At 38.9% G+C, this 25,314-nt stretch overlaps 1 protein-coding gene across 3 annotated transcripts in view; it reads left to right on the top strand.

The window, feature by feature from the left end:
• The window catches only part of ANKMY2 (ankyrin repeat and MYND domain containing 2), a 37,156-nt gene that overhangs the window by 10,556 nt on the left and 1,286 nt on the right, over positions 1–25,314 (top strand). The window contains exons 3-10 of one of the 3 annotated variants that reach the window (XR_003611730.2): positions 1,961–2,099; positions 3,812–3,910; positions 13,154–13,314; positions 17,919–18,133; positions 18,908–19,043; positions 21,727–21,855; positions 23,831–23,960; positions 24,523–24,748. Coding sequence is in view for 2 of the 3 variants with exons in the window: in XM_028119530.2 (XP_027975331.1) it covers positions 1,961–2,099; positions 3,812–3,910; positions 13,154–13,314; positions 17,919–18,133; positions 18,908–19,043; positions 21,727–21,855; positions 23,831–23,960; positions 24,523–24,530 (1,017 nt within the window). In the remaining variant the exon portion in view is untranslated. Of the gene's footprint in view, positions 1–1,960; positions 2,100–3,811; positions 3,911–13,153; positions 13,315–17,918; positions 18,134–18,907; positions 19,044–21,726; positions 21,856–23,830; positions 23,961–24,522; positions 24,809–25,314 lie in introns of those variants that run through there. The other 2 variants (XM_028119530.2, XM_028119524.2) reach the window with 2 other exon arrangements.

Here is a 25,314-nt window from a genome sequence, read left to right as displayed (position 1 = left end):
GCCTCTTTAAAAAGCTCTCATGGATTGGCTCTGAAAAGCCAATCCCTATTTAGACTGCTGGTAAGTAAGAAAGAGCAAAGAGAAAGAAAGGAAATTTAAAAAAAGAGAAAAAAGAGGAAACAGGATCAGGAAGCAGGGAGGCAGACAGGTAAATGGACAGAAGTGATCAACACAGAGGACAGTTAAAACACAAGCAGACATAAACAGGTGAGGACACTTTGCAACGTAACCTCCAAAAATTTTGCACATCTCCTTCGTTCTTAAGCATCTTTTCTCATTGTATTGAATGCTGCTCTAGATTTATTTACATATAGGACAGTATTATAGTGTCAGGCTTATTCACTCAGAGCTAGATAACCTTTCCTTGTAGGATGGGACTGCTGTGTGATTGCCCACCTGCCTATACTGTGTCCTGCCCCCACCCCCCTGGCTGCATGCTAGCTTCTTACGTCCAGGTTATAGCATCCTTCAGGGGCCATCACCCTAGTCATGCTCTGAATACATTTTTGCCTCATTCAAAAGGTAATAACCATATTGTTCATTTCCATTTCCTCAAAGCTGCGTCTGTATAGTGAGATCCTGATTGCCATACCCACCCGAGCCACTCCCAACCTTGAAATACATCATCCTTGTAGAGCACGGTACTTGCCCATCCAGTCCTTGGAGCTGAGAAGATGAAACAACTTGAGGAGTTCTTGAAGGCGGGTGCATCAGTTCCCCAGGCCCCCCAGCATCCTGTTGCATAAGTATTTTCAGGAGCATTGGGGAAAACAGTGGAAAAGAACATCTGAATCTGGGACACCTGGGTGGCTCAGTCAGTTAAGCATCTGACTTCAGCTCAGGTCATGATCCCAGGGTCCTGGGATCGAGCCCCACATTGAGCTCCCTACTTGGCGGAGAGCCTGCTTCTCCCTCTGCCTCTGTCATTCCCCTGCTTGTGTTCTATCTTGCTCTCTCTCTCTCTCTCTGACAAATAAATAAATAAAATCTTAAAAAAAAAGAATATTGATGGCTTATGTTCATAATAATAGTGTGGAATCATAACAATTCAAAGTATTTTAGTATTCCGAAGTTTACCACAGTAAAAGATTTTATGTTTTAGAGAGGTTTTTATCAAAAACAGCTTTGAAATGCCAGCATTTATATAGTTTGTCCTGGTTTACTTTGAAAATTCACTTATCTAGAACAGCTTGTTCATTTATCTACCAAATAGTATCAGATACCCAGAACAAATAAGGTTGGATGTTACACTGGATCTGTACAAAACATATGGAGACTGAACAATGTAGTGTAAATACTACCAACCATTTCTCGATATTTATACAGTCATTTATATGGTCAAATCATATATGTAATCAAAATATACATGTGGTTTGAGGATCATTATTTTAAAAATGATATCATGATAATATACATTTCCTGCATCTTGTTTTTCTCATCGGCGGTAATGCGTGGACATTTCTCCAGTTCACTAGATATAGATGCTTTCAGTCAGTAGCTCCATGGTATTCCATGTTGTGGATATAACATACTTCATTCATACTTTCTCTTTGACAAGCATTCTAATTGTTTTGAGTTTTTTTTTTTTTAATATTTATGCATTTGTATCTGTTGGTTCATTTGTTTTCCCAGGAGCTATGTGTGGTAGAGATGAGAGCCCCCATGATCTAGGTTTGGTGCCTGCCTGGCCATTTTACTGGTTATGTGAGGTTGAGCAAGTCTCCTCTGAATCTGTTTGCTAACCTATAATAAAAAAAAAAATCAGGTAACAAAACCATCGTTTTTCCTCAGCAGTGTATGGAAGATCCAAGTTAGGAAATCAACATAAAAGTACTTTACAGATTATAAAGATGAATTTAGTAATTCATGTTTCTTTTCTGTTTTTAAAGTAATTGCAGGAATTGTTCACAGGGGAAAAGGTAAATAAGTAAAACTAATACTTTTTTCCTTTCTATTAAAGAATGGAATGACTCCTCTAATGCATGCTGCCTATAAAGGAAAACTTGATATGTGCAAATTACTTTTACGACATGGAGCTGATGTAAATTGTCATCAACACGAGCATGGGTACACAGCCCTCATGTTTGCTGCACTTTCTGGTGAAGTTTTAGCATTTATTCTAATATATTAATATTAGTCATCCATACATATTTGGTATAAGTACATACATACTTTTAAATTAAATGCTTTTTTATTACAGTTCTGTTGATGTACTGTATCTTTGTGTTTTGAAGTAATCTGAAAACATCTTTGTTGTTATCTTGAGAAAACAGCTGGTATGATAGAGCTGTCTCTCTGCTTCCCTGACATTTATGTACTAAATTATGCTGATCCAATTAGAGACTTAACTTTTATTCATGTTGCTTATGATTTGTAAATAAAAACAACTGGGAAACATTTAAAATTAAGTGGAGTTATCTATAATTGTAGTTTTTTTTTAAGAAAATAAAGATGTAATATAATATTCTCACACTTTAAAAGGAGTAATCTGTATTTTTATAAGCCTGGAACAGGAAAGCATGGGGGGGGCAGGGGGCATAGATGGGCTAGATGGGTAACGGGTATTAATGAGGGCACTTGTTGTAATGAGCAACATTACATAAGAGCGGTGTTGTATATAAGACATGAATCAACAAATTCTGCACCTGAAACTAACATTGTACTATATGTCAACTAGCTGGAATTTAAATAAAAACTTGGGAAATAAAAGGAAAGCATTTCTAAATAAGATATATGAAATGTATAATTCAAAAAGGATAACATTGACCAATTTGATTATATATAATTTTAACATTTCTAAATATAGAATATACCATATATGGGGTAAAATACAAATGAAAAAACTAAGGAAAATATTTATTACATATCTTTAAGGGTCATATCAGTATATATCAGGAGGTCTCATAAATCATTTAGAAACAAGTGCTGCAATAGAAAATTGGACCGAAATTGAACAGAAAACAAAAGAAATACAGCTGGCTCATAAGGATATAAAACACTTTCACCAATAAACAAAGAAAGGCACATTAGAAGAATAAACAATCATTTATCACTTACCGTATTGGCAGAGGTTGAGAAAGAGTGATAATGTCCAGCATTGGCGTAGGGACTTTTCTGCACCATTTTGGGATATGCACATCAGCACAATCTTGCTGGAAGTCAGCCTGGCAAAATACATTTAAAATATGCATAACTTTGATTTCTGCAGTGTTTTCCAGGAACTGTTCCTAAGGAAATGATAGTTGGAACTTGCTAAAATTAATGGAAAAAGCTGGTCACTGGGTATAGTTTATAATAGCAAAATATCTGTAATGATTACATTAGTGATAGGATGCAAATAGAATAAAGGCAAATGGATGTTTAGAGAGAAAAGAGTGTAGAAAGAGAGATGATCACCTGTTAAATCATTATCCCAGGACCTATAGGTGTGAGGGTTGGGATGGGTTAGTAGATACTAAGTGGAGACTTCTTTTCATTTTCTCTCTCTTTATTGTTGCTATTTTTCGTTTTGACTTTATACTAAGCATTATCTGTAAGAAAAATTTGTTTTGTTAAAAAAAAAAGTGATAATTCCATACGATTTGTGTATTGCCTGGAGGGGTTTTACAAAAAAAATGAGGTTAATTTCTGTGTGGATTTTTGGTATCATTTTCCTCTTTACTGTGGTTATGATTTACATTTTAGAAAAAAATGAAAATGTTCACAAGATAGAAACCTAAAACTAGATGGGGAAAAAGCGTCCATATAAATTAGGAGGTATTTGAATTGTGCATTCCTTAGTATGAACTGACATGTTCCTTTTTAACGTCAGGTAACAAAGACATCACATGGGTAATGTTGGAGGCCGGTGCCGAGACAGATGTTGTCAACTCTGTAGGAAGAACAGCAGCTCAGATGGCAGCCTTTGTGGGTGAGTTTTTATGGCAGCTTTAGAATTTAAGTTTTATCCAAAATGTCCTCCATGAAAAAATATCACTTTGCTTCTCAGAGTACAAATACTGTCATGTTTATTTTTTAAAAAAGCAAAATGTTTACAGTTTGCTAGGTTTTGTCTGACTTAGCGAACTATCCAGTGACACTTTGGAGAAAAGGAGGAGGTTATTTGGAATTTCCACTTTGTGAGATACCAAGAATAGTGGGGCCATTTTGCTTGTAGTTAAATGCTTTGAATGAGTATATTTTATTTCTCTGAGGGAAGTAGTTTAACCTAAAGTCAAGAACATGAACTGTGACGTCAGTAATCCTCACTTGGAATTCTGGCTGTGCCACTCAATAGCAGGTTACTTAATCATTCTGACCTTCACTTTCCTCATTGTAACTTGGTTCATGGTTCCTGAAAGGATTAAATGAGATATTGACCTAAGGAGCTTTAGAGGTAGCACTAAATAGATGCCATCAGTTACTGTTGCTAATAAAAAATGTCAACAATGCAATTTTTTCCTAGAAAGGAACATTAATAATAATATAATATTATTATATTATATAGATATTCATTATCATCCTCCTTCATCCTGCTTCATTATCATCCTCCTCAAGTACAAACATTTATTGTGTATGCCCAGTATTTCTTGGTATATTCATCCTGTTCCTGGACATAATATGAAGGGTTTGGAAGAGAATGGCATGAATATTTGGTCATTGGTATTTTGGTCCCACTGAGCTGGCAGTTAAGGAGAGTCTAGAGATGGACAAGCAGATATGTAAACATCTGATTTATTGGGAATGCAGCAAGTGGCCTTTGTGGGACTAATAAATCATTATACAAATACTTAATGTTCACAGTGTTTATACCAAGCATCCCTCTAGGTGCTTTTGGTTACAGTGCTGAACGAGACAGAGGCTATCCACGTATTCATGGCAGTTAGAGACTAACAGCAGTGACAGGCATTGTGGAAATATACTCCAAGGGACAACTTAAGGGTTTCATAGAAATATATCATAGAGAGGGATCTTTTATCCTATTCCAAGGGGGTTTCAAGAGAAAGTACATTTAAGTTGAAATATAGTGGGAATTAGTCTGATATAGGAGGCAGTAATTTTGTTATTAAATTATCTCAAAACTACTAATAGTAGCTACCAGTGATCAAGTCAGATAGTCAGTGAATCACTCTGTGACAGCTCTGTCAGAACAAATATTCTTATTCTGCCTCGATTTCAGGAGGATTTGAGAAAAGTATGGCCTTGCAGTGCAAACGTCAGAGAAATAAAATTTATCTCCTACCGTTAGGGGCTCCCTGGTTGCCCCCAACTCACCTCTAAGCCAGTGTCGAGGCTGTCAGTACAAGGGGAAAATAAGACTAATCTAGGAATCTTGATTCTCATATTTTAGTTCGTGTCTGCAGCTAAGTCATTACAAGATCACAGGCAAATCCCTTCCCTCCACAGGCCTCCTGTTTTCTGATCTGTGCCATGAGGCCTGGCAATTTGATCATAGGAAGTTCTCCTGAACTCTGCAAGTTTTCATTTATGTCCACGATGTAGCAAAACAGAGCCCAGACAGAGATTCGGTAACTTTCCTCAGTTCACAGGGCTGGAAGTTGAGGAGCCTGTTATTTCAAATACAATACAGTGTTCTTTTCCTTTTCTTTTTCTTAACACTACAGTATCCATAAAAATCTAAGGTAGAAATTGTCCACAATCCCATCCTATAATAAGAGAAATAAGAGTGATGTTTTCATTCCATTTTAATCTATATAGATTAATTTCATAGACAAAGATTAAACCCTTTTGGTCGACATTAAATTTTCCATTATGGTTAGTCTTTTCAAAAAGTCATTGTCCCCTTTTGTTGCCCGCAAGTGGAAAGGTTTATATAAATACGTGCACACGTGTGCAAGATTCTTCTCTTTTAAAAAAGACTTTTATCTTTTAAAAAATATTTATCATACAGATATATTCCTTGTGACTTGTTTCCTTCCCTGACCAGTGTGCTGTGGAAGTCCCTCTCATCTCAGCAGGTCTAAATTCAGTTGTTCCAACAGCTACCTAATATTCCATGATACAGGTACCCACAGTTTATTTAGCTCTCCCCTAAGGATAAATTTTACAGTGTTTTTTTTTTTTAATGATTTTATTTATTTCTTTATTTCAGAGAGAGAGCACATATGAGCGGGGGAGGGGGTGGTAAAGGAGCAGAGGGGGAGGGACAGACAGACTCCGTGCGGAACACAGAGCCTGATGCAGGGCTCAGTCCCATGACGGTAACCTGAGCTGAAATCAAGAGCTGGATGCCCAACTGACTGAGCCACCCACGTGCCCCAATGGCACGATTTTAAAAAATCACTATAAATAATGTAATAATTATCCTCGAGCTTATATTTTTACATAGTACCGCTTTAATACGTGTAAAACATACTCTCAGAAGTAAAATGGCTGAGACACAGGGTCTGTATTTTTAATTTTAGTGTAAGTCTAGATTGCTTTCCAAAAGGGCATAGCAATTCATACTCCTGTGAGCATCTTCATCAGAACTGGGTGTTTTCAATCTTTCATTTTTGATAGTTGAAAAGATGGTGTATTGTGAATTTGCTTTCCCCCCATTATTCATGAAATTCAGCTGCTTCTGTTGTTGGTCATCTATGTTTTTCTCTTCTGTGGATGGCTGCTCATACTCATTACATATTTTTCCTTTGGGTTGTCTTTTTTCTTAATTGCTTTGAGGAGCTTTATTTTTTTTTTTTTAAGATTTTATTTATTTATTTGACAGAGAGAGAGACACAGCGAGAGACAGAACACAAGCAGGGGGAGTGGGAGAGGGAGCAGCAGGCTTCCCGCCGAGTAGGGAGCCCGATGCGGGGCTCGATCCCAGGACCCTGGGATCATGACCCGAGCCGAAGGCAGACGCTTAACGACTGAGCCACCCAGGTGCCCCGAGGAGCTTTATTTGTATTATGGATGCTGATCCTTTGTCTATCAAATGTGTTTCAAATAGTTCATTATATATTTTTCTTTTGACTTCATGGGAACTTTTGCCATAGAGAATTTATTTTTAAATAATCCTAGTTTTCTTTTATATTTTCCATGGTTCTTGTCTTGTCAAAAGAATTCTTGAGCATGGATTAGATAAGTATTCTCCTAAATTTCCTTCAGAATTTTTTTTTTTTTGTATTTTCAAGATTTGATTTCTTAGAGTTCATTTTCCCCTGTATATTTAGTTAATTGTGATAGCACCACTTACGAAACCACTCAGCACTTTCCTACTGAAAGTGAAATACCACTTTTGTGTTAAGTTAAATTCTCTTAAATACTGCTATCTATTTCTGGATCTCATATTCTCTTCCATGGGGCTGCTTGTCATTTTCTATATTAATACCACATTGTCTGATCACATTGACTTTAAAGCAAGTGTTCCCTTCACTTATTCCTCTTTTAATGCATTCCTCCCTCCCGTTTTTTTTATTGTTTTTTGTTTTTTATTTTTGGTTCTTGTTGGACTTTCATTAAGTGGTTTTGTAATTATTTGCAGTTATTGGCAACTGTATGATATGACATCCTATTCAATTGCATGGTATGCCTAAATATTGCTTTTTTGTTTCTTTTGCTTGTTTTTGTTCCTTTGGTCATACTCACTAGATTCCCTCACAGCAGATCTTTTTTTAAATAAAACTACATTCTTTTTGGGCACCTGGGTGGCTCAGTTGGTTAAGCGACTGCCTTTGGCTCAGGTCATGATCCTGGAGTCTCGGGATCGAGTCCCGCATCGGGCTCTCTGCTCAGCAGGGAGTCTGCTTCTCCCTCTCCCGCTCCCCCTCTTGTGCTCTCTCTCTCTCTCAAATAAATAAATAAAATCTTTTTTAAAAAAAACTATATTCTTTTCAAGTTTATTTCTAAATAGTTGGTAGTTATTACCCATATTGTAAGGAGAATTCCCACCACCACTTGCACACTCTGTCATTTGTAGCTGGTTATGGGTAATAAGGAGAAAGCTATTGATTTGTTTTTTTCTTTGTCATTTTTATCCTTGGTTTCATAGCTATTCAGTTTCATTTATTTTCTATTTGAATTAGCTCCAGGCTTCAAAGTAAGAAGAAATAATAATAGTGAAAATTGGCATGTCTGTTTTTTTCTATTTTTAATGGAAATATTTTTAGCTCTTCACTTTTTATGATATTGCTTTTGGTTTTACCATTGCTGAATGCCACTCTTTGTCTTGTTTCAGTTTTTAGTTCTACTTTTTTTCTGATAGGCCATTTTTTTTTTTTAGATTTTATTTAAATTCAAGTTAGTTAACATATAGCATATTATTAGCTTCAGGGGTAGAATTTAGTGATCATCAGTTGCATGTAACACCCAGTGCTCATCACCTCAAGTGCCCTCCTTAATGCCCATCACCCAGTTACCCCATCCCCCACCCCCACCCCTCCAGCAACCCTCAGTTTATTCCCTATAGTTAAGAGTCTCTTATGGTTTGCCTTCCTCTCTCTTTTTATCTTATTTTATTTTTCCTTCCCTTCTGCTGTGTTCATCAGTTTTGTTTCTTCCACATATGAGTGAAATCATGATATTTGTCTTTCTCAGACTGGCTTATTGTGCTTAGCATTAATGCTCTCTACTTCCATCCAGGTCGTTGCAAATGGCATGATTTCATTCTTTTTGGTGGCTGAGTAATATGCCATTGTGTGTGTACACACACAGACACACACACACACACACACACACACACACACCTCTTCTTTATCCATTCATCAGTCCATGGACATCTGGGCTCTTTCCATATTTTGGCTATTATGGACATTGCTGCTATAAACATTGGGGTGCATGTGCCCGTTTGAATCACTATTTTTGTATCTGTTGGATAAATACCCTAGTAGTGTAATTGCTGGCTGGTAGGACAGTTCTATTTTTACTTTTTGAGGACCCTCCATACTATTTTCCAGAGTGGCTGCACCAGGTTGCATATTATAGCCATTCTTGATTACTTTTTGGGTTTTTGCATTTGTCAATCTCTTTGCCCATCTCTTTGTTTTAAATCTTTATTATTTCATTTTAGTAGGGTAACTACTACTACACCTATATGTCTATAAACCCATGTAGGTGTGCTCTGTTCTCTAACCCAAATGATAGTCTCTGGCTTTTAACAGGTACTCAGCTTGTACATATATATGATTACTGATAAACTTGATTGCATTCCTCCTCTTTCACCTCATTTTTTTTATGCTTTGTTTTACTTGGTGGTTGTTTTTGCTTGTGCTTGGGTGTAGTGTGTGTGTGTGTGTGTGTGTGTGTGTGTGTGTGTGTGTGTTTCCTTAATGTGCCTGGCCTGGTCATGTTAGAGTACATTTATTTCTTTTATTAACTTGAAAGATCGAGAATGTTTTCCCATTCCACTAATGCTTACTCTCCTATTCACAACACTCTCAGTTAAACCCGTGTTTGTCAGTTAATTAAAAGCAAGAACAAAACTATCCCCCGTGGTCCACCCCCAAGGCACTGCATTTGCCCATTTAGTAGTTTCAACGTGAGGAAATCCTTCCAACTCATTTATTTTTCCACGTTCTCTTTTTTTGCCTCGTCAGACAACACACTTTTCCTTTCCTCCTCCACCACTGCCGCCAGCTGTGGACTTGGTTGAGAGGGTTTGGTATTTTTAGTACCAAAATGTTATTTGAATGTCATCCATCATGGGTTACTTCCCTTTGACTAATCCTCACAGTCAACAAGACAATTCCTCATTCAAGTTGCCACCACCCATTATTCAGATTAACCATCTCTGCTGCCAAGGATTGGTGTCCATGCCCCTCTCCTCCTTTGCCCCACCTTCAGTTGTCTGTTCCCATTTAGGTTTGGGTAACAGGACCTTCTCACATGGTTTATAGGTTGAATATGGTTTGAAACCCATCGTAACTGAGATTCTGTTTCTCTCTGAAATGTGAGTCGTACCAGGGCTAGCTTCACAGTCCTTGTATCACTGTTCTTTTCCCTCAGTCGTATGTAGAAGTTACTTCACACTTTTCTAAATGCTTGGAAATGAGAATTTATTTTCCTTTATAAACTTTCCATATCTCATTCTGGAAGTGTGTTTCAATTTCAGTTTATCCTAAGAAATAAAAAGTTTTACTAAGATGTGTTTCGTTGTGTATGTGCGTGTTTTTGGTTATCCTGCCTAGGACTGACTCAGTGAGCCCATTCAGTCAGGAGGACTCAAGTCTAGCGATGGTAATCCTGGCCCCGGATGCACTGCCCACCCACCCTTGCCCAGCATTTATTTTCTATAATAGTAGTACTATTTTATTTGTATTTTATTCAGAATTCATTAATTAAATTAGACATCAGTAAAACTAAATATTTAATTGTTTCAATTATAAACATTTAAATATAAATTAAGTAAAAGTTTAGGAACTTTAAATATATATCACTCTAATAGAAATTATTAGCAGGGTGCCTGGGTGGCTTAGTTGGTTAAGCGACTGCCTTCGGCTCAGGTCATGATCCTGGAGTCCCGGGATCTAGTCCCACATTGGGGTCCCTGCTCGGCAGGCTTCTCCCTCTGACCCTCTTCCCTCTCGTGCTCTCTCATTCTCTCATATCTCTCATTCTCTCTCTCTCAAATAAATAAATAAAATCTTTAAAAAAAAAGAAAAATTATTAGATCAGTTAAAATATCAAAATAATCTAAGCGCTATCTAAAATATAAAAAATGTAAAAATGTAAAAATGATTAACCCTGAAATAAAGTAAAAGTAAAGTAATATTATGTTGTCCTTCTTACAAAGGTGTAATCTTAAGAGACCTCAACTCCTGTGATAGTGTCATTGTTATGGAGCTGGTATTTTTATGTACAAATATTGCCAACTGCTCAGAGGGATTTTCCTGACTATATTAGTGGAGAGATTGATGAGAAAATAGAGTAACAAGCTAATTCCATATTTCCCTCAATTCCTTTATCTTCAGCTCATTCTCTGTCGATTTTGATTTTTTGTAGGAGCTATATTATTTTTAATTTAATTTTATTTAGGTTCAATTAACTAACATATAATGTATTATTAGTTTCAGAGGTAGAGTTCAGTGATTCATCAGTTGCATACAACACCCAGTGCTCATTACATCACGTGCCCTCCTTAATGCCCATCACCCAGTTACCCTACCCTCCACCCCCCCTTGTAGGAGCTATTTTAGAATATATACTTTTTTTATTAAATAGCATCACACATCTATTTATTGAAGCCGGACGTAGATTGTGTTTTAAGGAAACAGTGTAGTTAGTCTTCATCTCTGGTTCCTTCCTGCACCGTTGTAAATTCCCACACACAGTGACCTGTGTCAGTTTTGATGCCGTCATATTCATGTCCTGCTTGTAGTAGGGGATTTGCTTCATTGTTGTTGCCTTTCCCTTCATGAACGTTATGGAGGTAGAGATGATCTTTTGCTAAACAGAGCACTTCATATCTTTAATGAATGCTATTATTGTTTGGCTTCTCCTCAAGATACCTATATCAGAGCTTTCTGGTTAAAAAAAAAAAAAGGAAAGGCAAAAAGGAAAAACAAAACAAAACAAAACCCTGGTGTTTCAGTACTTAAGAACAGCATTAAATACCAAAAATGAGATTGTGATCACTACTAAAATTTCCCTTCAAATCAGGGACGTGTTCTTCTATCATTTGTTTAGTTATTCTCCATCCATTTCTCTTTTCCTTTCAGGGAGTTCTACTATTTTTCACCTTTACATTTCCTGGATCTGCCCTTCAGCTCTCATCTCTTCCATAATGATTTCCACTTCCTCATTTTTCTCTGTTTATAGATATTTCATCCACTTCGTCTTCTACATTACTATTTTAGTCCTCAGTTGTAAACTGGATTCCCTCTTTCAGTTTATCTGTTAATTTTATTTTAATTTTTACTTTTTTTGTCTATTAATTTTAGAATTTTGAATCTTTCAGCAGTCCATGAAACTTTACATTTTGTAATTGATCTACTTAATTTAAGTATTCTTGTTTGGTGATTATGGTTATGGTTTGGTTGTGGTTGTGGTCCATGTTGTAAGTATACTTCCCACCAAAGAAGCCATCTGTTGGGGGCAGTGCATAAGTCTTCCATGGTGCTAGATCCCCTTGGGTACTTCACTCCTTATCTCCTAGGCAGCTGGGTCAAGCTGACAGGGGTTATGGAGCAGTGAGGAGAAGGGCCACAGTCTCTATACCTGTGGGTATAGAACTCCCAAGACCTGCCAGGCCAGCAGAGCCCTCTGCCAGCCTCAGGTACCAGAGTCTACCCTACCCACGGTGCAGTCACTTTGTCAGCAGGATCGAGCAGATGCTCCCAGGACCATGCACAAGTGGACTGGGGCCACATGGGCCAGCCAGGGCAGACCACTCTCTGGGAGCCCCTGTGCCTGGTCTCAGAACTCTCTGCTGCTGGTCCCTCTGCCTTCTGGATAGAGATCCCAAAAGAGCCTGCACCTGCCAATGTGCCCTGCAGGTTCTGCCTGTTTGCCTAGAGCGGCCACTTCCCTGCCCCAGGGAGTTAGTGGCGAGGGAGCTGGGAAGGGGGAAGTGATAGGAACATGTGTTCAGGTCACCAACTTCTCCAGGGACAGTTTTGCTTTCCTAGAACCAGTTTTACCTCTGGAGATGTCTAAGACAAGTGGCATAGGGAGCTATAAGAAGCCGTAATGTGAATTCCGAGCTTATGCCAGCAAAAGCTTTTTCTCTAATTCATTTCACAAAGAGGCCAAGCTTTTCTCAAATTCAAGGGGAGGGGAGATTAGTGTAATAATAATAATAATAAGCTTTATATAGAATAAATTTATATTCCGTGTAAAGAAAGCCAGCTGTTGATTTAGGGAAGAATGACCATCATTTCTGTAGGGGTGGAAGAAGAGGCATTTAAATTTAATTAAGAACAAGCAATTTCTATCAAATATTTAAGGTCAGTTACAAATTGAACTCCCATTTTTTTGTAATCCACATAATCTTCATATGTACTGTAGATTCTGTGTCTTTCAAAGGGGATTATGTTTTGGACTTCACAAAGCATGCTTATAAATGTTCCTCAAAACATGGGCCCTCTCCTTGTCCCCTTCTACTCACTTCTCCTGAAAATTAAAGTAGTTGATTCATGTTTACTTCATAAGGACACAGCAACATAATTAATAAAAAATTGGAAAATGTCATATTTTGAATAATACAATAACAAATTTCCTGTTTTTCTATTAAAAGGTCAACATGATTGTGTGACTGTCATCAACAATTTCTTTCCTCGTGAGAGACTGGATTATTACACTAAACCCCAGGGGCTGGATAAAGAGCCAAAACTGCCTCCAAAGTTGGCGGGCCCACTGCACAAAATTATTACCACAACCAATCTTCATCCTGTCAAGGTAGTGTCGTGTTTATGGTCTTTGCTTTTTATTTAAATATTCCTTCAGAGTTTAAACTGCTCTTAATTATATAAGATCGTAGTTGTCTTGATTGGGTTCTGTGGATACAGAGCTTGAGATATGGGGCTCTGTCGTTCAGTCGGCACAGTGAAGGACTGCTCTCGGTTTAAGCCTGAGAGAGAGTGAGAGACGCAGGCTAGACTAGGAGGAAGAGCTAGCAAAGAGATGGGTTCAGCTGAAGCCTGCCTTCCACCTCACCTCACTGGGAGCTCTGGACTGTCCGTGGCTCCAGGGAAGCAAGGGAGCCAGGCTTTTGGACCACTCAGTTGCCATTGGCTGAAGCCTGTCCCCAGAAGGTAAGGACAGGCTTCCAGGTAGTGCTCAGGAAGGTGGCTTCTGATAGATGAAGGCAGTTCCTTAGAGCAGGAGGCAGCTCTGAGCCCCTAGCAGCCAACACTCCAGAAGCTGGGACCAGGTACCTAGGCTGGTAAGGGGATTTGGGTGGGGAATCAGCAGCCTCTACTACAATATTTATCCTTCCAGGAAATGTTCTGAAATGTGATCACGAGCACATACTTTAATTCAAGTAGCTATTTGATGCCTTGAAGTGTTAGTTCTTGCAGTATTAGTCAAATCACACAGATTTTCAAACTTTAAACCAACCCAGAAGTTCATTTGGCTTAACGGAGAAACTTCAGGAGCTATTCAGGAGCTTCTGAACTATTTTCATTGCTCTTTTCTTCATAGTTTACATATACCCTTTTTACCTGGTTTACAAAATGTTTTTTTTAATCTTTATCTTTTATAAATCAATCCAAGTGAGTATGATTTCCTTAATGAATCATTACAGAAAGCTCTGTGTATGCTACAGTGATGCTGTTCTTTTTGAAATTTCACTCATCTATATCTTCATTCATAATGTGTAGATTTGATAGTAATTCAGGACTGGTAAGCAAGGTGGTGAACTGGATCAAACACTGAGATTTTCCCTTAATACAAAATGTTATTATAAAGGCAGTAAAATTAAATTTCCCTTAAAGTCTATTATAGTGAGTCTGTGGAACATACCAAATACCATTAAAATAAGTGGACAGTTCTCATAAAGTAACTCTTTCGAGATTGGCACTCATTTGAAGATGTAAGTTCCAAATTATATGTATTGTTCTTACTTTACTGATGCTTGCCTTAGCATACAGACTCTGAAGCTCAAGAAACAAACAAACCAACAAAACATACCTGTCCTGTGGCTTTCCACCCAAATTACTTTTCTGGGCCAGCAAGAGAGATGACAAACTCTCAGAGCCTTTTCCAGAAGATAGACTAGTGGAGCCTGTTCTGTTTTTATTTTTCAAAACTCAAATATTGTCCTTCTCATTCTGAAAGAACCCCAGGAGGTAACACTTGTGATCCTAAGAGGGCAAGAAAGAAATTCAGCCGTGAACCATATGTTTGTATTTATGGTGGTGATTATATGGAACTTAGAATTTAACCTTTAAAAAATACTTAGCCTCGGGCGCCTGGGTGGCTCAGATGGTTAAGCGTCTGCCTTCGGCTCGGGTCATGGTCCCAGGGGCCTGGGATCGAGTCCCGCCTTGGGCTCCCTGCTCCTTGGGAGCCTGCTTCTCCCTCTGCCTCTCTCTCTCTCCCTCTCTTTCATGAATAAATAAATAAAATCTTTAAAAAAAAAATACTTAGCCTCTTCTGTATCAGTGGTGTTTTGTTTTTTGTTTTCCTTTCCCGGCATACATGGGCGAAGAGAGAACTTCCATATAGGAGCTCTCCCTGTCCATGGCACTCTTTCTCTTAGTGGTGGGGCAGGCTGGGGTGGGAAGACAGGATTTTTCCTAGGGATATAGTATTTCTCAATGTAGAGAATATGTGTGGTTTTATAGGTCCTTGTTCTCCCTCTGTGCTGAGCATTATAGGATCTTCGGGTTTAGATAGATTTGAAGAAATTCCCTGTGTTTTTCTGATTTACTGTCTTTTATATCTATGTTTCTACACTTTGAGGTTGCACTAATCTCAATAATTGCGATAATTGAGTCTGTAGAGTAATTTTTGATGTTCACAAGGAACCTAGACTCCCAAGGTTAAATGTCCTAAGAATTAGTGTATCTCTAATTATCTTTAAGAGCACCTATTTGAGTAAATTAGAATAAGGGTGTATTTATACAGGCAATGGTAAAGGTATAGAAACCGAAGTAGCCTAAATTCTATTTTTTTTAGTACACTTGGTCTTATAAGAGATATTATTCTATGATTATAGTACCTTTCTTCAGACCAGACCTTGTTTTTTGTAGGTATAAATGATCTATTCACTTGAAAATCTTTCCCCCCTCCCCCCACACTTTGGATAAAAGTTGTGCAGTGCTTTTGTGGTGCCTTATTTTCATTGCTTTACCCCTTTCCAAGCCGGAGAGGGTCTTCCTGGGGTGTACTATAAAAAAGTAACAGCCATTCTATAGAGTCAAAGACCTTTTAAAAGCAGCACGGAAATCCTCCTCCATACACAATGCACCTTTTCACTACAGTGCACTTAACACATCTGCATTTGTGGCAAGGGTAAACAGCTCCTGTAGCATCAGGGATATTTGTTGTCAGCAGGGACTCGGGCAGTTGTGCTGATGCCCAGAATGCAGAGGTTTGAAAGGAGAAAAACCAAAATCACAGGAAAAATGACAACAGAATTGAGCAGTCTCTAAGTGGTCAGGAAACAGACGTACACAAGTGATCCTGTCTTTGATTATTAACTTTCTTAAGCCCAGAATTGTTGGTTTGGTAATTTTTTCTTAGAGGGTATTTAAAAAATAAAAAGAATTCAAAATGCCACTATATAAACATATTCTAACATTCTTCGGGAGATGAGCTGTATCAGGCTTTTCTGCGTAATGGAATGTATTTATTCCTCTTCGATAATAATGAGATTTTCTTTATAATGGATGACTTATAATGCTGCAGAAATTAGAGGAAGGAAGCTAGTTCAAATATTATTCTTTTGTGCGTATCTAGGAAATGTTTCATTAAGCTTGTAGTAGAGCTGTGGTTACATATCATTTTTCTTTGGGCATAGTGGTGTATACTCTGAAGTAAGTAAAGCCTAATGTCTTAACAAAGAAAAAAAAACCATTAGTCTGGGTTCTGAGATTTTTTACAGTTTTTACTTGTAAGTTTAAGATCCTGTGCTTTGATTATAAATGCTTTACACAAAAATATTGAACAGTTTCAAATGATTACAGTTGACAGTAAAAATATAAACATGTAATTAATGAGACTTCTCTGCCAAAAGTTAATTTTTGATACATGTTATTGTAGGGAAAGTCGTCGGCAAATTTACCAACAAAGCTTCTCATTATACATTTCACAAGAACACTTAATCTTTGTTAAATTTCCAGGTAGGAGGCTAGGCATGGGATTCACAGAAGTTAACAAATGATCTTCCTTCCTGTTGGAAGAAAAGGATCTAATTCATGAAATCTGCTGTCTGTGATTCCCTGACATTTACATTCCCCAGGATAGGTGTTTCACCATAGCACATAGGTTAACAAACACTGACTTTCTGCCCTGTGCATACAGTTGTGCCCTGTTACACATGTGTTTACATTACTGTTATGTCACCATGGATGTTTACAGTTGCCCTGTTCAGACCTACTTCAGGTAGGTAATTTTACCCAATAACAAAGCCAATAAAAAAAAGTACTCCTTATGACACTGATTTTGTGCTTAAATCTGTGCCTATATGAGAAGTGTGGGACTCATAATGCATCAGATTTGATAACTGTCGAATATTCCTCCTTGAAGCCTTTTAATTTGCTTTCCTCTTTGACCTTTTCTCATTACCATAGATGATTAGAAGCATATCATAAAAATTTCCACAGAGAAATGTAGTTAATTGGAAAGTAATACACCTTTTATTTTTAGACATCTTTCTGTAAAAATCTCATTTTCTTATAATTAATAAGAATTAATGAGAATTATAGTACTCCTAGCCATGAAATTCTTGTAATGTTAGCCAGAAGTAGTGATTGCTTGGTGATTTGATTCTGTATATAAAGGATACGTAAATATGCCATGTTTATCTTTAGTGAAAGTGCTTTTTTTTTTTTACGATTTTATTTATTTATTTGACAGAGAGAGAGAGTACAAGCAGGGGGAGCAGCAGTGGGAGAGGGAGAAGCAGGCTCCCCACTGAGCAGGGAGCCCAACGTGGGGCTCAATACCAGGACCCTGGGATTATGACCTGAGCCGAAGGCAGATGCTTAACCTACTGAGCCATCCAAGCACCCCAGTAAAAGTGCTTTTAACAGAGAATCTAAAACCATGACTCTGGGTAGCATACTGACACCCTGGTTTTGCTTGATGGCAGATCATGGGATAACTTAGATATACAGAGTTCAGGAGACTTCACGATGCCGAGGTCCTTCTATATTAGTTTTATAACTTTGATCATTGGCAATTTGCATTCTAATTTGAATTAACATAGTAAACATATGACCCTGAGAAAGAATTTATTTGGTAATCTGTTGACATCAACCAAAACTAAGTATCTAATATGTACATGGAAAAGTGTCTCATGGAATTTCTAAGCTCACTGGAATTTCTTCTAGATCGTGATGCTTGTAAATGAGAATCCTCTGCTGGCAGAAGAAGCAGCTCTGAATAAATGCTACAAGGTGATGGATTTGATCTGTGAGAAATGTATGAAGCAAAGAGACATGAATGAAGTATTGGCTATGAAAATGCATTACATCAGCTGTATCTTTCAGAAATGCATTAACTTCTTAAAAGGTGGAGAGAATAAACTGGACACTCTGGTCAAAAGGTACCGTTTCTACCATGTCATGTGCAAAATATACTCAAATGGATAATGTTTTATTATGTGAAGCCTCCTCGTAGATTAAAAAATAAAGCATTTTAGCAGTACTTGTTATTGTTGGGCTCACATTTAGTCTGCAAGAAACAAGAGCAGTGTTAGGTTTAGGTTGAGTGATTATCCAGTTCTCTACTTTTTACAACGATGCTTTTGTCATCCCCAGTTTACAGGTGAGGGATCTGAAGTTTGGAGAAGTTTAGGTAGCATGTGTAAGATGTAGAAAGTAGCCCAAGTCCGACTTTGAGGACCGGTATGCCATGCCTTAGGTTGTTGCTCTGAGTTCATCATGGCACTCCGCCTGTCTCCAGTACTGAACCTGGGAGAGCTGCGTGTTATCCCTGTCCTCCGACCATCAGGGGTCAAATTCCCGCATAGGTTTACTGAGAAAAGTGAACTGTATCAGAAGGGTGTGACTTAATGAGAGTTTTCACTCTTTGTACAAATAACTGGCATGGTAATAAGTAACTAGCTGCCCCGATAATGGCGGTTAGTGTGTTTTATGGGAGGGGTCCCTTTTATGAATACGTCCCAGGGCCCGTAAACCTGATAAGGGCTAGCCTAACCTGCAGGTAGAACAGCAGTTTGAATTAAGTCTATCATCATGATTGGAAGAGACAGTGAAAATCTCAGGTAGCATAGAAACTACTAAAAGTTCATGGGTTCACCTGGGAGGAAATGCTTAGATACTCAACTCCAGTTACTTTTTAAAAAAATATCTTTCAGCTTGTTAAAAGGCCGAGCTTCAGATGGCTTTCCGGTATATCAAGAAAAGATCATAAGAGAAAGTATCAGAAAATTTCCTTACTGTGAAGCCACACTCCTCCAGCAGCTGGTGCGAAGCATTGCTCCTGTTGAAATTGTAAGGCCCCTCATAACTAAGTTAACTCTACCAGTAAGACCTAATTACCGTATTTTGTACAATTAGAGGCAAGTTCTCTTTAGCATTAATTTATTAATAATTTATTTATGTAGTAGAGAAATAATTATTTGTTATTTTAGACAGTTTTCAGGAACAGACATAGTGATAGGTATGCCTGTTAACCCTGTTTTTGTTCAACCATTTCCCCTCTCTTGGTCCCCTTCTTTCATTTTTATATAGCTCATGGTTTAATAAATAGTATTCCCCTATGTCGGAATGTAGATGGTTACATGGAAAATTACATTTTAAAGACCTCTGTGAAACCTGTAAAGGTGGGTAATACAGATACACACATGTACACTTGCAGCTCGTGAAAAACCAGTACAAAGTCCCTCACTAGATGGAAGTAGGAATTGATTGTCTAGGTTGATGGTTTCTGGTCATGGGGATGTGAAGGGATGAGTCATGGGGAGGCTCAATGTATGTCCTGATAAAGAGTCTCAAAGTATATCCCAGCTGCTCATATTCCACCTTAATGCCTCTGATTATAAATGTTCCATACTTACCAAAATTCCGTTTATACTTCCCAGCTATAGGAAGCAGATTTCAACTTTATTCTCTGTTCTTTAAATTATTTATTGCCCTTTTATCATATATTTACTTAAGTAGTATTTCATAAGATACTCCCTGACTTCCCTGTTTTGAACGCATTTCTGTTCACCGTATCGACACCAGTCATGCTTTTCTACATTTCAGTCAAATCCTTTATCGGCCTTTGTCTGTTGGGTAAGAAGCTGATCCGGACACCAGTCCCATCCATGGCTTCCTCCCCGCCCTCCAGCAATGTTGGTTCTTCTCTGCCTTCTCTAGGCTGTCCCATCCATCTCGGGGTAGCAAATGAGGAGAGGTGGGTTCTTGGTGCTCCTCCATACATTAAGACTCATCTGTTCAGAGCCACGCAGTAAGAAAGACCTGAAGAGACAAGATGATTTCATGAAGTTCATGCATTGATTTATCCCAGAGAGTTCTCCATGATTTCATGTAGAGATTTTTTACCCTTCCTTTTTAATACACTTGACTCTTTGGTATTTGAGCTTTTGGAAGATTAAAGTTAGCAAATTATGAGGGTGGTCTATCAATTATGAATGTGTTTTGGTACACATATCAAACTCCAACTAACCGTGAGTTAAATCAATAGGGTTTATTCATTCCCATATACTCAGAAGCGTAGAGGTAGGCAGACCAGATCTGTCACAGTGGCTCAAAAATGGATTCCCATTTTTTTCCACCCAATATTCTTTAGCCATAGAGATTATCATACACGTGCTTATGACCTCAGGGCTGCAATGCATCAGATGCTCTTCCTCCCAGCTCACATTTTTACCCCAGGCAGGCAAGTAAAGGAAGAGGGTTTATAGCTGGCCAACACAAGCTCTCCCAGAAACGTACTGCCTGTGCGGTGTGAACCCTCTTAGCTTCACAGGTTGTCTGGGGAAATGAGCAGTTTCAGCTGGTCTAGACCTTGCTACTCTGAATGAAGTTGCGCTTCTCTTAGTGCAGAAGTTGGGGAAATGGACATCAGAGAAGCAACAAGCACTGCCAGCTGTGGGCTGTTTCCAACACTAACAAGTGGTAGCTGACATTCCACCTTCAAAGGGGAAAACAGCAAAACGAAAAATAGCCCAGAGTACTTACAAAAAAGTCAAAGCAGACCAGTGTGGGGTTGAACAATTCATCATAGCCCTGTATCATAGAATAATTGTCGTTTGAGATGATGCAGTGTAATTGTTAGTGTTTATCCTAGTGATCTGAGTCATGGAGAAAAGGTTTATCAATAGAGAGAAGAGAGGATATAATGCATCTTCGAAAACTTTTCTTTCTTTAAAAATTGTTCTTTAAGAGTTATATGTTCTCTCTGGAAAACTGTATTTATCTGGAGTGCCTGTGGCTGTGAATGTTCCAGGAAGCCGCCGTTTACTTCCTGATGGGTTTTGTTAAACTCACAAGTTTACAAGCCGCTGGAGCAGTACTCACTATTTCCTGTTGCAGGGTAATTCTCAGGGTTGGCTGCCATGAGGAGGATCATCCATGGCACTTAATGATAGTGCTGATGCCTGGGCCCTCCTGCAGAGGTTCGGGTTCCCTCCGGCTTCTCCCTGTCACAGAGCTCCGCAGGAAGTGTGAGGCATGGCTGCCTTTAAGTGTTGCATCTGCATTGTAACAGAATATACTCTTACAGATGTTTTGCTTTATCACTTGCCAGCGTATAATGTGACTTCTGGAAGACTAGCTAAATGTCTCTGATTTTACAGACTATGTTGAGTAAAGCATCCTGTTTGTCTTTAAGTTGATTATCTTTCCATGGGAGGAGCTCTGGTGCCTAAACAAATTCTTATTTAACAAAGTAGGTGACAAGATTTTGTATGACAAGAAAGAGCTCTTGCCACCTGGCAGTGACAAGAAAGATTCCATGTCCTTCTTCAGCTGTGCCATTGATTCTTTTCTGAAGCCATTGTTGACACTAACAGCCATGCTCCTAGATAAAGTCTGTGTCACTGCCAGCCTTCAGGACTTTGGCTCTTGTGTGCCTGCTTCTGGACAACATTGTTCATGGAGTGTCATCTCTGTAGTCTTTCCACGGTGATTTTAAAGTGTGTTTTCCTCTCCTTCATACCTACTCTAGGGTTCTGATCCCACTGCATTCTCTGTACTTACCCAAGCCATCACGGGTCAGGTGGGTTTTGTGGATGTGGAATTTTGCACTACCTGTGGAGAAAAGGGAGCAAGTAAAAGATGTTCCGTCTGCAAGATGGTAAGAATGAAGTTCTTTGAAGTTCATCAATCTGGTTTAGATTTCATATCCAACTTGATAATTGACTTTTGATATTCTCTAAGTATAATGGTTGACATTAGTTTTCTAATACATCCTAATATAAATTCTAATTCTGTGCATCTAATACTTAAAAGTAATTTTGAAAGAGCAGTATGGGATAGATGTAGTTCCGTGTAGTTCTGTGCCCTATCTTCTGTCAAACTTCCAGGCTGACCCAGCTTCTGTGTAGACCACCTCCAAGAAAGAAAGAATATGAGTGAATGAATGAGAGAAAGATTATCCATTAGGGATTGAGGCTGGTGCAGATATGAGAGCCTGGAACAGGGCAGTTCATAAATATGCCATCTTAGATCTTCTGATGGTGACTTGAACTACAAACTCACTTGAACTACAAACTCTTCATCTCTTCCTTGTAAACTCCAACTCCCTTGTTACTGCCACCAATCTTTATGCTCTTCCGGCCCCACTTCTGCCAGCATGATCTTTGTAAAGGGCATATGTTCTCCTCACAGATATTACCCACAAGCATTCATCTGTACATTCACATTACCCTATAAGTTATATTAATTAATTTATTTAATTATATTAATCTCCTGTTGTTTTCAAGGTTGGAATTCTTCAGCATATTAATAATACCCATCACATTTTGCTTTAACCTACTTCTCCAGCTTCATCTCCTTTAATTACTTACTTCTTTGAACCTCAGTTTCTTTGTATGTGAAATGGGGTTAGCACTGTGAGAATTCATTGAGACCATCTACATGGGTTAACTGTTGCTCCATGTAAAACACTTAAAACGACAATCATTTGCTAATTTCCCATGTTGGCAGTTGGCTGGGGTTAGCCAGGGCACTTTTTCTCCGTGTGTCTCTTAATCCTCCTTGGACCAGCAGGCCAGGCTGAGCTGTTCTAGTAACAGTGGCGGAGGTAAAAGGGGACAAGTAGAAACACAGGAGGTCCTAGAAGTCTAGTCTTGAAATTGTCGTGCTCTCAAATTCCTTTGGCCCAAACAAGTCACACAGCCAAACTTAAGGTGAATTCTCCTTCCCTTCGGTGAAAAGAACTTTGAAATCTCATGAGAAAGTGTACACATGAAGGGAAAAATAAAGAATCGGGACCAATGAAACAATCTACAATATGTGTCCTCTGTATATACGGGCTTAGCACAGTGCTTGGCATATACTCTTGCAAAAAACCTAAGCTCCATTTACAGAAACTCCTTGCTGTCCTTGAACACATAATTCACTTCCCTTCTTGCATTTTTGTACGAGATGATCTCTCTGCTTGGAATGCTTCTTTCCCATTTCTCTGTCGACTGACTCCCTTTATAAAGAGTGAGTCACTGTTTCCTCTCTGCCCCTGTTGCTGTTACAACCTGTACTAGGATGTGAATCATGTTGTTGGGTATCAGCCTCCCTCCATGCTGCTCCAACCAGCTCTTTCTCAACCCTAGTTTCCTCCGAGACAGCTATGTCTTCCTTGTCATTGTACAATCCTGGCACATAGGGGGTTCTTCATAAATCATTTGTTAGAGTCTTTGGTATACCACTTATTATATATCCATTGTTATAATGCGTAAGCTAAAAATTACAAATATAAATTAGTGCCCAATCACTGTTTTAAAAGAAAGCATAGGGGTGCCTGGGTGGCGCAGTTGGTTGGCATCTGACTCTTGGTTTCGGCTCAGGTCATGATCTCAGGATCATGGAATCAAGCTCTGTGTTGGGCTCCACACTCAGTGTGGAGTCTGCTTGGGATTCTCTCTTCCTCTGCCCACCCCCATTCCCGATCTCGCTTGCTCACTCTCTCTCAAAACAAATAAACCTTAAAAATAAAAATAAAGGAAAGCATAGGAAACAACATTTTTTACAGCATGGTTCTTGGTGTAATGTCCTGGTTGGAATATCACGCAATCACAGCTCTTGAAATGAAGTAAACTTACAATTGTTTTCAGGTTATATATTGTGATCAAATCTGCCAGAAAACACACTGGTTTGCACATAAGAAAATCTGTAAGGATCTAAAGGACGTTTATGAAAAACAACAATCAGAAGCTGCCAAAGAAAAGAGTGAAGAGGAAAACAGTATGTATATAAAAAGCGAGCTCATACTGCTTCTCATTGGGAATAGAATTGATATTATTAATGATATTAACACAGGCACCAAGGAACTGAGTCTTCTCTGGGGACCAAGGAAACTTGGAGTTGACCAATATAAGAATCACATTTAAATATGTCCCTCTTTGGGGTTGTTGGGATAATGTATAGAATAGGGTTAGCCTAGAAGTTGCTGGAAAACAGAGAGGTATGGAATTCTAAGGAATATGGTTTATTCCGTATTCTACCTCCTGACTCACGAGAATGCCCTGCAACAGTGGGACTCGAAATGAATGTTCACTTACAGTCGACTGACAAGGGATGTTAAGGTCTTTGACTAAGGAAATAATTAAATTTCCCCTAATGGCTACTCAAAGATTTTAAGGTTGGGAGCCTTTAGTTTTTTTAATTAAAGTCCAAAGCTGTGGGTGAAATTACAGAGTAAATTTATAAATTACAGATTAGATTGCAGCTCAGATGTACAGATAAGTTTTCTCCAAGTATCTGGGCATTGAATTCCACATTACTTTTCCTCTCCCTCCCTCGTGAGGTGTATGACTCATTTTCATCAGAAACAGTGAGTTGCTTCAGCAGTGAGTCACAGACTATAGTGGAAACCACCTCCACGCCTGCGCCCCATCCTGGAGAATATATCGTACGTTCTGCGGAGCGCATCTGTTGTGGAGAAGTTGCCCAGTTGACTGATACAAAGCACTTCCACCTCTACCCCTCAGCAGACCGCATTGCCTTCACCACCTGCGTGAGAAACACTAGGAGTAAGATTGAATGAGTTGTACAAAATTTAATTCGTATAAATAAATTTATAAGAGAATCGTCAGGCTTTCTGACTGCCATGCGTCTCCTGTTTTCTGGGCCAAACTTCTGTAGCCTGTGTGTGGAGGACAGAGGCTGACCTCCGGTACTGTTACCAAGTGAGTAAGATGGTCCGGAGATTGGGAATTCCCGGTTGGTAAGCGTCGGCAGGTGCCGCACACTCTTCTAAATGTCACAGACACCTTTATTCTCCACCGGTGTAGGTGAGGCTTTATTAACCACCCCCCCCCCCAACACACACACACTTTACAGGTGAGGAAAGCACCCTGCGTGGGCAGTTACCTACCCAAAGGCCTCAAGCTCTTTCACGGCAGAGCCGTCTTGGAAGGCAGCTCCCAGACGAGCATGTCCATCTCAAGGCCTGGCTGCCGGGCCAGAGGCCTGAGTGCAGACCCTGGTTCTGCTGCTCTGCTGGCCGCGAAGCTCTGAGGAAGTTGCCAAACCCTTCTCTTCTCCATTTCCGCACTTGTAAAAATCATGATAATAATGATAATAGGGATCATTTACC

This window comes from Eumetopias jubatus, unplaced genomic scaffold (assembly GCF_037043125.1).
Source record: "Eumetopias jubatus isolate StellerSeaLion01/CBP00866 unplaced genomic scaffold, mEumJub1_p1.0 scaffold_14, whole genome shotgun sequence".
NCBI classification, from domain to species: Eukaryota; Metazoa; Chordata; class Mammalia; order Carnivora; family Otariidae; genus Eumetopias; species Eumetopias jubatus.
Note: the sequence above shows the minus strand (reverse complement) of the source record. Positions and strands in the feature narration are given on the sequence as shown.